The sequence below is a fragment of the Vulpes vulpes genome, chromosome 11, assembly GCF_048418805.1.
Source record: "Vulpes vulpes isolate BD-2025 chromosome 11, VulVul3, whole genome shotgun sequence".
Taxonomy (NCBI): Eukaryota; Metazoa; Chordata; class Mammalia; order Carnivora; family Canidae; genus Vulpes; species Vulpes vulpes.
Window position 1 is genome coordinate 77,005,369 of NC_132790.1, and position 15,577 is coordinate 77,020,945.

General features: G+C 43.2%; 1 protein-coding gene across 1 annotated transcript in view; it reads left to right on the forward strand.

The window, feature by feature from the left end:
• Window positions 1–15,577, forward strand: part of RFTN1 (raftlin, lipid raft linker 1) — a 199,230-nt gene that overhangs the window by 146,140 nt on the left and 37,513 nt on the right. Inside the window, exons 6-7 of the mRNA XM_072726795.1 lie at window positions 1,694–1,897; window positions 13,169–13,284. Of these exons, the coding sequence (XP_072582896.1) occupies window positions 1,694–1,897; window positions 13,169–13,284 (320 nt within the window). The remainder of the gene's footprint in view (window positions 1–1,693; window positions 1,898–13,168; window positions 13,285–15,577) is intronic.

Here is a 15,577-nt window from a genome sequence, read left to right on the forward strand (position 1 = left end):
CTATCCCGTCAGCTCCAATCCATTGCTTGATTCCCCTCCGTTACAAGCCTTTCTTTGCATGACTCCATTTCTCAAGTGTGTTTCAAAGTCATGAAGTAGTCTGGAGATGACTACCTCCGGACACCAGGACCTAATTTCTTGTGCGAAAGCGTTTACTGGCTAGAGGTGGCTTCCTGAGTTAGGCAAGTGGACTGAGAAAGGTATTTTGGAGTGGGGATAATAAACAGGCTCAATTCAGTTGCTTAAAATCCAGGTGGCTACTTTTGAAGATGAGCCCCTTTCTTTCCTAATTGGTTCTATCCAATGGATAACTTGAAATGGCCCCTTGGTAGCTTAACTCTTGCAGATGATAAAGTGTCATGGCCTGGCACTGCTCCCCAGAGATCTCTGCTGCTGTTTGCTCAGATGGAGCTGTAAAAGACTTCCTTTGCCCGGAATACAGTACCTATGTGGGATAATTTTAGATGTTATGTGGGTGGACATATTTGGTGTGAATGTGCCTCATCATCCCCTTCTGTTTATAGCAAGTGGTAGTTGTTTCCCTTATGGCCACAAAGCCAAGTTTCCTTTTTAAATTCATTTATTTAAATAAAGGAAAGTGATTCTGTTTAGAAATATAATAATTCAGCTAGTGTTTGGATACTGCAAAATTGTGAGATACTGAGGGTTGGGAGACCATGTCCCAGAATGTGGCTCTAGGCCAGATCTCTCCTGCAGTGAGCATTAAGTGTAGTTGTCCTTTTTGCTAATGTCAACCATTGTTTACGACCTTTAAAATATTTCTTTGAAAGAAGGGTGGGGATTTTCTTTTTATTCCAGTAGATATTTTTGGAAACCAAAGCATATTCCTGACTAGCCTGTGTAAGCAAAGCTTTTTAAGCCGGGTAAACTCTGATTGCTTGACTAAATGAGTAACACAAAAATAGACCTTCAAGACTTAGATTGAAATTCCAGGTAATTGTTCCTCGAGGCTGATACTGCTCACTGATGGCCAGCAGCATGTAGGGCTGGTGTGGGTCAGCTGCTGGGTGGTAGTGAGTATTGATTTTTGAAGAACTGTGCTATAAATGAAAGGAAAGCTCAGAGCCTCACTCCTGGTGCCATCTACCTACCACTCCTGCCTGGGAACATTTACGGGAACATATTTATTTTTACATATCAATGGTATATTTTTGAGGTACTTGATTAAGTATTATGGTTTCAGCCCCAGGAAACACCACTGCAGTTTATAAATAGTTCAGGGGTGTACAAGGTTCCTGGAATTAGAGCCATATTTTTATTTTTATGTACCTTGTATATTCACCTTTTTTTTTTTTTAAAGACCAGCTCTTACTCAAATATGCCCACTGTTTTTTTCCCCAAAACACCTTTGTATGAATCTCTAGAAATGTCTACAATGTCTTCACAAACACATAACTGTACAAACTGATCCCAGATAACAGTTATTCATTATATGCCAGATTCAAAACCCATTCCCCACTGGAAGCTCAACCTTTGCATCCATGTCATTTTCAAGGCTCCCTAATTTATAAGCTGGAATCAGGTTTTATTATTTGGCAACAGTGCAATCTAGCAGAGTTTACCTTTGATATCATTTCTTAAGGCTCGTAAAAGATTCCACTAGACGCAATGAGGCAGGTTTTTAGCACTAATTTGACCTCTACTCTCATGCCTCTTTTACCAATCCCAACAGAAATGGAGATCCTCACCCTTTTCAACAAACCGAAGAGCCAGCAGAAGTGCCGGCAATACTATCCCGTCAGCATTCCTCTCCGAGTCTCCAAGAATGGCCAGACGGTGAGCAGTTTGGACGCCAACTGGTTGGAGCACATGAGTGACCACTTCCGGAAAGGAGGCATGCTGGTGAATGCAGTCTTCTACCTTGGCATGGTCAATGGTATGGAAGTTACAAACCTTGGGCAAGCCCTCATGAACTCTGCTTTCTGCTTCTCTTTTCCTCTTAGCCCGACTTCAGAGCCTGCCCCATTCAGAAAGCCCCACAGCCATTGAACTCGTTGTGTTTGATTTCTAATTAACACGTTTTGAGGAATTGTCTGCAAAATCCACCACCTCTCCTGCCTAAACCTCTCTAGGAGTCAGCCCAGTATCTTCTAAAATGACAGATGAGGGGAAGTGATTCTGTGTTTTTGATGATAGTCTCAATCCATGTTGCTTTAAAGGCTTTAAAAAGATTATTCCCTGTTTGTTAATTACCCCCTGGGATCATGCTGCTCCGAAAGTGCAAATTGTTTGTAGACAGTATTACAGTTGGATGTAGCAGTAGCAGCACCTTAGAATTAACCCCAGAGAAGTCAGTTGAACTACCTAGTTTCTATAAGCTCTGTGGAGACACACACACTGTTTCTGGGTCTCATGGCACCCAGTACCCCCTCCCCAATAATGAGTTATCTCTGGGGGTTGCTGCATGGAGTAGGACTATTGATGACCACTCTTCTAAAGCAGAGAGTGTACCCACAGCGGGGTGGGGGTGGGGGGATACGTCAGGCAAAGAAAGGGTTTGGGCTTAACACAAAGGCAAGTTGAGTCACTCCCTGCCATCAGAGCTGGGAGGCAGTTTGGGGAGTGAGGCCAACATGCCAGCATGTAAGGATCCTGAGGGCTGCCAGTCAGCAGGATTCCTAAGTGAAAGGTAACACTAAATTTGTTGATCCCAGCAAAACCTGGTGGGGGGCATTGACAGCACCGTGTCTTGGTTGTTGAGCAGTTTTCTCTCCAAGAATTAGCCGAGTCAGGAACAGAGTTTGGATTCTACATTATTTGCAGTCCTTGAAATGCCAGCAAATATCTGCAGAAGAGACATCAGTCTTAGTTCTGAATGTGTGCTTTAAATCATCTGAAGCCTTGGAACATTGTACGGCACAGCCAGGTCTTAATTTTGGAAATGAGTCCCTTGTTCCTATCTAAATATCAGTATATAATTTAAAATATTAATACAATAGCAGAAGGTAGTATATAGCATGAGGGGCCAGAACCATTTGTAGAATGGATGAATGACATAAGAAAGGTGGCTGGCTCATTAAGAATACACCTCAAGCAGCCCTGTCCAACAGAACTTTCGGCGATGATGGGAAAGTTCTGTCTCTGTGCTGTCCAGGATGGTAGTCACCAGCTATACATGGTTGTTGACCACTTCAAATGTGGCCAGTATGACTGAGGAACTGAATTTAAAATGTTATATAATGTTCACTAATTTAAATTTAAATTACTATATGTGCTTATTGGCTAGTAGTATCTTAGTGCAGTTCTAGAGTATATTATTTCATTAATACAACTAATGAAGAATCGATTTGGTTCTCTGGTGGCAAGGTTGGTAACCTCCCTCTATACAAGGAGGCTTTCCCTGGGTGATTGCAAAGGTCCTGGAAGCCAGAAAACATCACAGTCTGTTTTGAAATGCACCATAAGACACCAAGTGGCATCTACTTGGGGCAGATGTTTACAGCCCTGATCCATTGGCGTTAGGGAAGGCCAGGGAGGAGCCCTTCGCCTCCTGCTTCCTGCAGAGACACCCCATCACCCATCCTGGGTTGTGCTAATGACCCCTTTTATCTGCTCTTAGGCCTGTAGAGGCTCTCTGTGGCCATACATCTGTTTAAATTTCTCCTTTGGAAACTGATGGTTAGTTGTCCTAACACCTTGAAGATGTTCAGTGAGGCACTCAAGGTAGCAGCTACACAGGCAGCCTCACTTTGGAGAATTCGGGTGTCAAAAGAGAAACTTTCTTTGGTCCTGCTGACCAGCATGTCTGGGGCAAACTGAGGACACCTTGAAAGTTCACAACGCCATTAATCATCTTTTGGGCCATTGTGGCTTTGGCAATCAAGACAGCTCCCTACTTCCTCCTACCCCATTCTCTGACCCTGAGTCCAAAAATACAGATAATTCATGCAGTTTTTTTCTTCAGATTTGACTTGAGTATTTGAAATGCTGTTGACTGGGTGACAGGCACTGAGGGGGGCACTTGACAGGATGAGCACTGGGTGTTACACTATATGTTGGCAAATCGAACTCCAATAAAAAAAATATATATATATATAAACAAAAAAATGAAATGCTGTTATATCGTCCCTTGGCTTTAGCTGCTTTAAATCCAACCTTCCTGCCTTGAAGACAGAACATGAAATTTCCCCTGGCAACTGCAACTGTGCAAGCTGAGCCCCAAGCCTCTGACATGTCTATGGCTTCAGTACAGCTGCATGGCTTGTCTCAGGGATGGCAAAATTCTCAGAACAAAATTTATTTAAACCTACTCAAAATTCAAATGCAATTTCACCCTGTATGCTTCTGATGGGAGGGGAATGTGACTTGGGAGTAATACTCAGTGGGTTAGGGTGTTTCTGCTCTGGAAAAGCCCAAGGTTTCCATTGGCCAGGGATAAAATATACATATGCTCTTTTCCCAGAATTAAAAAAAAAAAAAAAGGGCAAGCTAATCATAATTATAAAAAGGAACCTATTTCTAATAAGGTAATTAGTGTTCTTACAAGTAAAGCTGGCAGAGCTAGAAGCATATCTTTAAGCTGTTTGCCATCTGGAAAAACACCAGTCTTGATTCTTAAATAGATATTTATACTCTGAGATATTTTCCACAGAGTCGTAAAACTCTTGAGAACTTTGTCCCATAAACAGGGTGATGTTTTAGCCTGAATTATTCAGTTAAGGCTCCAGCTTCTGTTTTCAAGTCTTTGCCCACCCATGGACATGGAAAGACTTGAGTGGTCCTCAAGTTTGGGACTTGCTCAGTCTCTAGAGCTTCTCTCCTGGAATCATTTATTAAGCTTTAGAAGGACCGGGTGTCTTGGGCTGGGGAAGCTGTGCCCTTGAGGCCTGGCAAGCCAACGTACAGATAAAAATGAAGCATAATGATGATAAAAGACACCTAGCAATCACTCTGTGCTTGTGCTGGTCTAAGCAGTTCAAGCATAGGAACTCATTTACTCCCCACAACTCAATGAGGCAGATACTCTTATTATCCCTGTTATATATCTGTGGAAACTGAGGTACAGACTGGTTAAGTCATTGCTAATGTTATCAGTTAGTAAGTGGCAGGAGAGGTAGGAAGAAAGAAGGGTAAGGGGAGGGAAAAGCCATGTGAGGAGGGAGTAAAGGAGGTGACCATGTTGGCAAGAGGTTTAGGCTCCCAGTGAGGCCTTGGGTGGCTTTTGGGAAGGAAGGGAGCTCCAGAGTCACCTTTACGGAAGTAGCAGGACCTGGGTTGCTAGCCACTGGTGTGGATGCATAAAGGGGTGGGTCGGACAGTAGGGCAGATAGGTACAAAGAAACACCACCCACTGAAACAAATGTCAGAATCTGTGCTTCCAGAGGGTGGCAGAAGCTGGGAGGGGAATCCTTCTGCTGTTGATAAGGAGTTGGGTGAGTATTCTCAAGGGTAAGGGCAAGGTAGAGCCGGGTGCCCACCATCTGAAGACCCACTCAGGAGCCTGATTTCTCATCAAGGGCCTCCAGGCCTACAGAATCTGTGCTGCCATCACAGGCCACTGATGCTACTGCTGCCACCATCAACTTTCCTTGCCTGCCCTGGTCCTCCCTTTGTCCCCTGGCTGACCCTGTCCTTGCTCTGCATTCCTTATTCTACCCTTGCCCTATCCTTATCTCCCTGACCTCACCCTTGTGCTATACTCTCTTGGCCCGTCCTAATTCTCCTCCCCCCAGCTCCCCTGGCCCTCCCGTCACCCTCTCCTAGCTCTGTACTCCTGACATCTCTGGCAGTATCATCCTTATCCAGTCTACATTCAGATGTTTCCAGTTGTTTCAAAAAATGTCCTTTGCAGCAAGTGGTTCAGACCAGAACCCAGTCCACCAATATGCACTGCATGTGGTGACCATGGCCTCACTTCTCTTTGACCTAAAAGAGTCATTTTTTATGACCCTTGCTGCTTGAAATAAATCCGGCCTCTTACCCTGCAGAATGTCTTGCATTATTTGTCTGGTTGGTACTTCATGATGTCATTTACCTAATTCTCTAGCCTCTCTATTCTGTAAACTGGAATTTAGTTCTACAGCCTTGATAAATTAAGCACCATGACTACAGCACCTTCCAGATGATGCTGAGTTTTACATGTTGCATCTCATTAAGAGATGACACTTGATATTTATATAATCTTTTTTGATGCCTAGCATGACCTACATTACTTTATATTTGCAAAATATACATGTATATATTTCAAATAAAATACACAGAGATACATATTTTACACAGGCATACTTAAAAACCCCTGGGCGTGTTCTGCATCCTCTACTTCTTAGTATCCCAGTGTTTGTATACTGTATGCAGTATACAGAAGATGACCGATAAAGGTTTTTGGATGATGCTAAGTAATGCCAATGGAGGTGAGGGGAGAAGCTGGTGTTAGGGTGTGTATCACAGGAACCTGGGGAGTTGAAGAGCTAGATGTGGGCGGAATGGAAAGGAAGGGAGATGAGGCAGTTCCAGGTGCTTCCAGCAGCCACTCCCTTGGAACACCGCCATCTCTGGGAATGTTTGGACTGTTGATTACAGACATGGCTTCTGTTTCAGAGGAGCCACTTGTGAAGGGTAGAGGTCACTTACACCATAAATGCATTTTCCTTTGTATCCCTAGCACATCTTCAAATGAACTTTTTAATGTAGTATCACACACATACAGAAAACTATGCACATTGTAAAGATAATAGCCCAGTAGATTTTCACAAAGTGAGTATATCTGTGTAACAAGTACCAGGTCAAGAAATAGAAGATACCAGTCCCCTTGAAGCCCTCTTCATAGTCCCTATCCCCAGAGGGTGACTGTAGTCCCAGTTAGAAACACTGTAGATTAGTTGTAAACTTTTGATGAATGGAGTATATGAATGAATCCCCTTGTCGTGTTTGGTTTCTTTTGCTCATTGTATGTGTGAGATTCATCCACATTTTTACATGTAATTATAGATCATTTTTTTCTCATTGCTATACACCATCTCTTGTGTCAATATGTACAACTGATCCACTTCCAAGTATATTTTCATTTTTTCCTTTTGCTCCATGTAAGAAGGTGTGGCATCTGCACACACAGATTTGGCCCCAAACTGAAGCCCTAAGGCCAGTCTCACTGTGATCCCACTAAAACGCCAGGTGTGGAGTATGGCATAGTAGTCAGGTAACTCCATAAGGCTAGGAACCTGGGCTGGAACCCCAGTGCCCGGCACAGAATGGTAGCTCAGTAAATACTCATTAGTGATTGAAAGGGGTATAGGCTTTGGGATCAAACAAACCACATTTTAGATATAGGTTGGCCCTTGCATTCATTCCATTTGAACATGGACACGTGTTTTAACTTCTGCAGCCTCCATTCACTCACTCACCAAGAAGTAATGATTAGCCTTGCAGATCTGGGGGAAGGATTCAGTGGGAAACTATTAACTGTGCCTGGCCCATGTGCCCCACATCCAGCAAGCATTAGATCAGAGCGTTTCCTCCCCATCTGGTTGGTTAAATGGCTCTGAACTTGCAGGCTCACCTTGCTGTAACTGAAGCGGGGTAATACCTCCTCTAGATCACTAACCACTTCAAAGTTAGAAAACAGGAGTGAAGACAGGCCAAGAGTAGCCATGAGTGCTTGGGAAGTAGAAGGCAGTACGCCTACCCACTCTTTTGATAATATCAATTAAGCATCATATGCTTGGGGAGCAACATGGCACCATGACCTAGGATTGGCTTCACAGTGATTACATTTATGGTGAGGTTACAGGTAGGGATGAAAGTACATGCAATTATGGTTATACAGTTGTCATGTGCCATTCCTGGCACCAAGATGTTGCTGTGAGCACCGCACAGCCTCTGATGGGGAGAACGGGCGGGCTCTCAGAGACCCAAGGAAATCTGTTAGGCCAGCTACCCCAGTGGGAACAGTTTAATACAGCCTAGCTTGTTAAAAGGAGAATGGTAACTTTTTATTTCATCCCGCAAAATTAGACCACATACTTGTCACTGTGTGCATGTTTCCAGCTGGACTTTGGAGAACACCATGAGTATAAGCCGAAAGTTTAGCTTGCTAGGTCTCAGAGGTTGCAGGGAAAGAGCAGTGGCCCCCTAGAATTTATCTCTTGGAATAATAGGGCAAATCTCCATTTCGCACATCCTTCTCGTAAATCATAAGCTTGGAATGTTAAGGTGGCCTTTTGCCAAAAGACTGGCATCAAATATTTATACAATATCAGGGCAAATAGCTCTCTGTGCACAGTAGGGAAGCATCTTTACTTTAATAAAAAATGCAGTGATAATGGAGTGTTTTCCATAGATGTAGGGCGATTTAACCTTTTACATTGGGAGCCTTCACTCTAAGCTAGACCTATTTATACCTAGCCCGGCACACATTGCAGCAAGGCTGAGCCAAGAAGGTAATGAGAAGATGGGGAATGGACGAGGCCGTCAAAACAAGGGGCTCTTTAAAAGCCCAGCTGTCTGCTCTCTGTGGTTCATTGACCTTTTTGCTGTTACAGATGATCAAATTTTGACAGCCATTCTGAACTTGCTTCATAGTTAAGTGAATCAGCATTCTGTATTCAGAATCGCAGAGTAGCTGGCTGAGAGCTGGAAAGCAGACAGTGGATGAGGTGGTATAAACAAGGACCTGGTTTATACCTACTTCACAACCCAGGTCTGGCCATACCTCTTCCCACTGACCACACAGTCCTCCTTCCGGGCCTGTGACCTGGGAGGAAGGAGGGAAAGTCTGGCTGACTGGCAGTGTCTTCTTCCTCCTTCTGGACTCCAGCTCAGCCATACAGTGCTCTTGGCAGGCTAAATACACATCATCATGGTTGTGTCAGATCAGGTTCTTTAGTCAGTCAAGCGCATGGTAGGCACATTTTAAGGGCTTGCAGGTTTTCCATTGAGATTTGTACGTAAAGACTTTGGAAATTGGAGATAAACTCTTTTGGTAGAAGCCTTGTGGGAATTTGTGGTGTGTTAGTATAATCCTGGTGGAATCATTGAGTCCCTTCTGGTCTTGAGAATCCCCAGGTCAGGACTTGGGAAGCTTTATTCAAAGCAATTCTCTAGGGCATCCCTACTGTGCCAGGAGCTCCAGCTAGATCTTTGTTACTCAGAACTTTAAAAATCAGCTTGACTCTGGTCCATCTTATCCTGAAGCCCCAAATACTTGTAATGTGATTCAGCTGAAAAGCAGCCCTGTTCTTCCCTGGTTACCTCTGTAAAATATCTCTCAGGAGGGAATCAAGCAAACACTTGGAGAAAACTTTATAATAGAGCAGATAAGAGAGGCAAGCTTAGTACTTTTGCCAAAGCTGTTTAATAACAGACTCTCAGTTTAGGAAACAAAGGGAGAAACCGGAGCATGCGGTTGATTAACTTACATTGATCTTACTTGAAATGGAGTATTATCTTGTCAGATTGGAATAGTATCTGGATAATGCTACTGTGCTACAGGAATGACTCTCATAGCTGTGGTTTTTTGAGCTGGCCAGGCCTTTCTGTCATTCTGAAATAATCAAGAATACCCCCAAGCCAACCAAAAGTACACGAGTCTCATCTTTCTTAGGTTTAGGTTGGACATTGTATCAGTCACTATTGCCATAATAATGCTGTGTAACAAACCACTCCAGCATCATTGGCTTAAAACAGTAATAACTTATTCTTGAGTATTTGTGGATTGGCCCAAGCAACCCCATGAAGCATTTCTGCTGACCTCAGCTGGGCTCACTCTCAGGTTTGTGGATCAGCTGGTCTCAGTTGAGATCCACTGGGGCAACTCTGTTCCATGTGTCTTTCAGCTTCTTGGAACCAATGGGCTAGCTGAGCATGTCCTCTCAAAGTGGTGGCAAAGATAGAAGAGGTTAAGCTCAACCACACAAGTGCCTGCCAAGCACCTGTTGCATCATACCTGCTAATATGCCATTGGCCAGACAAGTCACATGGATAAGTCCCAAGTTGTCTGGTCTCCCCATCAGTTCTCTTAGTCTTGACTTTCTTCTCTTATGATTTCACCATTCTTGTGGTCCTTGGCTGCTCCTCATTCACTGTGCCTTTCTACTACTCCAGCTCTGTCCTCTACCCAGAACTCTCAAACCCTAAAGATCCATAAGGCTTCCTTGCTTAATTAAATTCCTATTGCTACTCAAAAAGAGAGACATGCCCTGGACACCTCTTCCAAAAATAGCCAACCGCTGCCTCCACTTTCACTCTCTCCCCTTAGCCTACTTTATATATTTATAGCCTTTATTACCTCTGACATTATGTTATTGACTCCCACCCTCACTGCAAGGTAAGCTCTGTGGGGCATAGACTTCATTTGTCCTTCTGCCTGCAAGATCTCTGGTGACCACAGGAGTATCTTACATGAGATTGATGCTAGGTAAGCATTGGAATGAATGAATGAGCCGCTAGGAAAGGTTTTTAGTATAAGTTTGAATTCTTCCAGTAACACAGTGCTCACTCTTCTGAGTTTTATCTACCAGTTTTTAGACTACTCTAAGGAGGTTCTACTTATATTGTACTAAAATTCTCTCCCCATAGTTCCTAAAACTTTTTGATCCTAGTTCTGTCTTCAAGAGCCATGTGGAGGACAGAAAAAGAAAATTATTGTGTGTGTGTGTTATCTGTTACTTGTATTATGCTTGTGTTAACTCTTCATCTTGTAGAAAAGGATTAAAAAATTAAAATTATACTTCAGCCTGCCACTCATACCTGCTACTAGATTTTATGTGTTCCCTTAAAGTTTGTCTGTCTAATCCTTTTTAACATAAAAATTCACATACAGCTCATACTGTAGTCTTGTATCTTTTTTTTTTTCTTTATAACATTGTCTCTAAGGATTTTTCTGAATCATTAAATTCCCATGATTCTTTTGTGACCACATAGTATTTAACTGTATGGAAGTCTCCTGCCTTGAAATGGAGTATTAACTTGTCAGATTGGAATAGTATCTGGATAATGCTACTGTGCTACAGGAATGACTCTCAAGTCCCAAGTTGTCTGGTCTCCCCATCAGTTCTAATGTGACCATTTGTCTATGGTTTAATATTTGCATTGTTGAGCATTTAGATTATGTTTTTTAAATTAAACATTTTTTAAAATTTTAGATAAAGCACATGAGTGGGAGGGGCAGAGGAAGAGGGAGAGAGAATCTCAGTCAGACTCTATGCTGAGAATGGAGCCTGACATGGAGCTTGATCTCAGAACTCTGGGATCATGAGCTGAAACCAATAGTCAGACACTTAACAAGCCGAGCCACTAGGAGCCCCTAGATTATGTTTTCAAGTAATTTTATAAGTATTCCTTGTAGATAAATATTTGATGGCTTTAGTGGTTATTATCGTAAAATAGACTGAAAGAGGTAAGATTTCTGGGTCAAAGAGGATGGACTTTTCTGTTTTAGGCTCTTGAGACCTTGTGAAATCGCTCTCCAGAAAGATCGTGCAGTTAAAATTCCCTTAAGCACCGTAAGCTTTTTATACACATATAAAGAATGTTAAGCGTAGCCATTTATTTATTTGTCTTTTTTGTTGCAAATAATTTTCTCACTTAATGGCCTTTCGATTTTGTTTATGATGTCTACTGGAAGACAGAAGCTAAATATTTGTTAAGTATTTACATCTGCCAGTCTTGTTTTTTGTGGCTTCTTGAAAATGCTGGCAATTCCTGAACTCGTGTGATTCAAAGGATTTTCTGAATTTACCTCCCTTTCTGATAAAATAAAATTTCAAAAAATTGTATTATTATGTGAATTATTCTTTTAAAATAAAAATAGTATATCATTAAATATATTTCTGCGTGTATTGCCATAATAAAATACCACAGACTGGATGGCTTAGATAATAGACATTTATTTCTCATGGTTCAGAAGGCTATATGTCCACAGCTAAGGTGCTGGCTAAGCACATTAAATTGAACCTAATTCAGTTTTTGTTTGGGCGTATCTTCCTAATGTGTAGACAGCCACCCTCCCTCTCTAGGTCCTCATCTGGCCTTCCCTCCATGCAAGGAGAAGGGAGGAAGGCACACTGGTGTCTTCCTCTTCTGGTAAGGACATCAGCCTTATCAGATTAGGGCACACCCTGATGACCTCATTTAACTTTCATTAACTGTCTTAGTGGCCCTATCTCCAAATACAGTCACTTTGGAAGTTAGTGCTTTGAATATGAATTTGGAGTGAGGAGAGATACAGTTCAGTACATAGCAGTGTGATTGATTTTGTTAAACAGAATCTAGGGTCCAGGAGTCATTCTATATCCATAATCCCATTTCACAAACAAGAGACCAAACCTCTGAAAGGGACCACATCACTTTTCATGATAGGGCATGGATCCAAGCCACCTGCTTCTCTCTCCAAGACCTCTTTCCCACAATCTCTTATCTAAATGAATTTAGGGCATTTAGGAGCCATTAAGAAAAGGGAAGGAAGGGGCAGATAGCACCTATCTTAATGATTTCTGCTGTGGTAGGGACCTTGTTATTCTCTTTATACTCTCATTGTGTAAGACCATGAATCCTTCTTGAATCTTGTTATCTGTTTAATACTTTTGTGGAATTGTATGGAACTCAGACCCTGGGATACCGACCAGAGCAATGCCCGAGGAAACATTTTCAGTGGTAAATCCTTTGTGAAAATTCCCCTTTCCCTCAAATTCTGCTTCTTGACAAGAGCTAGCTAAAGTGTTGTCTGTTCAGCTGCCCACATGGTGAGGAACTCCCAAGAATGAGCGCATATAGAATGCATCCGCCAAGCTCAGATCAGGTGTGTTCTATCTCTCCCCCTTTAAAAAAAATCCTTTCACCTAAATATAGTTTTCTTCTAAAAACTGTCTCTAAATGACTGTGTTTTACCCTGAATAAGTTCACCCCAGTGCATCCTGACGCTGGAGCGTGAAGAAGAAGGTAAAGCGTGAAATCAAATGGTGATTGCTAACAATGAAATTTGGGCTCATAAAATCAAGGATATTATTCAAAACTGCGAGGTAAATTAGTCTCATTCATTCTGATGGGGCTAGACTCTATGGCTGTGTGTGCCTTCTTTAATTAACATGCTGAAAAGATGTTCTGATTGGGATTATTAATGAATGCAGTGAAAATTTTCGCTGCTTGTAAGGCTTCTGCCACAGACGGTTTACAGAACTCTCCCCCCCCCCCCCGCCTTTTTCTTTTTCCACAGATTCCTTACACAGCCTGACAGATGGAGTATTCATCTTTGAAGCTGTTTCCACAGAAGATAGCAAAACCATGCAGGCCTATGATGCTATTGTTGTCGAACAATGGACAGTCCTGGAAGTAAGTGTGGGATTGGCAGTGGTGCTTCTTTTGTTTGGACAGTGATTGTTTCATCCGCTCGCTGGGTCTGACCGTGTCTGTTGCAGATCTTCTCTGAAAGGCAGTTTGACCTGGGTAGACCCTCCAAGGCCCATTTCATACTGCCACACCCTCCAGTTGGGGCCCCACTTTCCCTTTCTGTAGGAAAAACACATGTGTGTGCTGGATCATTGGGTGGAAGGAGATTCTTCTTTCACTAATTTGCCTATAACTGAAAACTCTAAGTGACATAAATGAGGCCTGCACACAGTTTTTGGCTACCATAATAAGGGCATTATTGTTGGAGTTAGAACCTATGGCTCCCCCTGCCAAGTATCCTTAGAAGAAATTTGTGCACTACACTCATGTACTCTGTGCAGTAAGCTCAGGAGGCAAGCGCATGACTGCCCCTATTTTACAGATGAAGAAACTGAGGCACAGAGGGGTTAGGTCCCTGACCCAAGGTTTCACAGTAAGTGCTGAGGGATGTCTTTGAGAAATATTGACCCACGAAGCCACCAAACTGCTGTGGGCAGAGGAATTCCTCAAGCCATGTTCCACAGGGACCCTGGAAGAGCTGATTTATTTCTGAGATTTGCCAGTATGTACTTTGAGGAGATTTCTCCCAACTGTAGGGGGATGGGCTTTTCAGACTAGTTGCTGACCCAGCGCATATCTTGGATAAAGGGATAAGTGGTTTGAACATACAGGACTGAATTCTGAACTGATTTCTTGAGTAGAACACAGGGTTGGCATTGCCCTGAGGAGCCTTGCCAAACCGGGCTCTCTATGCCGAAGTAAGACAGATGTGGGTGCAGGTCTCTGTGAGGAGTATAAGGTGCCAGGACCCACCAGACCGTGGGTGCATGCCATGCCCTCGTGCCTTCTGGAACTGCAACCTGATGGCAGGTGACTCCCTTACCTGGTTGCTGGTGTCCCAAGGGCACTGTTACCCAGTTCTGAGCAGGCGTGAGACTGGCAGTGGAGCTGGTGGGGGCGCGCCTGCATGTGAGCAGTGATGCTTGCAAGTATGAAAGCAAGAGTGCAAAGGAAAACTGTAGTAATCAGTGAGACCTAGGAATTCCAAAAACACAGCATTCAGGGCCAGTTAGGTTGGGGGCTGGGGGTCCTTAAGGAAAGGTAGGACTCTGGTGATGACCTGGTTTGCTGTCAGGCTCTGTGAGCTCCTCCTGCCTGACTTTGGTCTCGGTGGACCTCCGCTCCCTTCACCAGAAATGGAATGCAAAGGAGGTGAAGCTCTGTATAATGTGGAGAGCCCAACAAGGGCAGGTCAAGACCCTCTCGGCCCGAAGCTTCCTGAATTTAAGATGGGGCCATGCTGCTCATCCAGCCCACCGCATGTGATTGGATAAAATATGACATAACAGAGGTAGCAACTGAGGATCCTAAGGACCCTATTGAAACAGCCCACATGCTTCAACATCCAGTAACTCTGTTTGCTCTATAACACTTGGCTGTAACAGCAAGCCACACATGGTGCTTGTATGGAAGGTGCATACATGGAAACAGGTGCATGTATGGAAGTGATCGGCAGGCCATGGGACGTGTGTCACATCTCTTGCTGTCTGCACACTAACATGACTGTTCAGGGAAGGAGGGCATTGTGGTTTCCTCAAGAAAGGGGACTTGATGGCAATGATCCAAAACCTCAAAATGTGGTCCCAGGACCAGCAGTTTTGGCATCACCTAGGAAGTTGCTAGAAATGCAGATTCTGGGACCCCACTCCAGATGAACTGAATCAGAAAGTCTGGGGGTAGGGCCTGGCAATCCCTTTTCACAAGCCCTCCAGGGGATTCTGATCCACAGTTTCAAGAACCAGTCTCTAAAAGAACAGTACAGATGTCTAGTGTGTTGTTTGATGAAAGTCGTGATGGGGGAAAGTACCCCAATGGCTTGGCTTTCTTTAGCCTTTGAAACTAACTGAGACCTTGATGGATAACTGGAATGAATGCATCCTATCTAAAATGTTTGTGGGAGGAAGATAAGGTTATAGCAAATAAGAAATAAGGAAATAAGAACACCATTGTCTTTTTGATTCAGAGATCAATGTTATGGGTTAAGAGCTGAGATCGGGAAAGATTAACATTTACCCAGAAAGTGTTCCTGGATAGGCAAATTGGTTTTCATTGGGTTTATTTGTTAATTTTATTTCTTTCTGAGATGTTTGAACTCTTTTGTCATGACCTCTAATTTTTGTGCATTGATTAGTGATACTAGTTTTTAGTCGTGTCATCATTGTGCCTTATCTTCTCT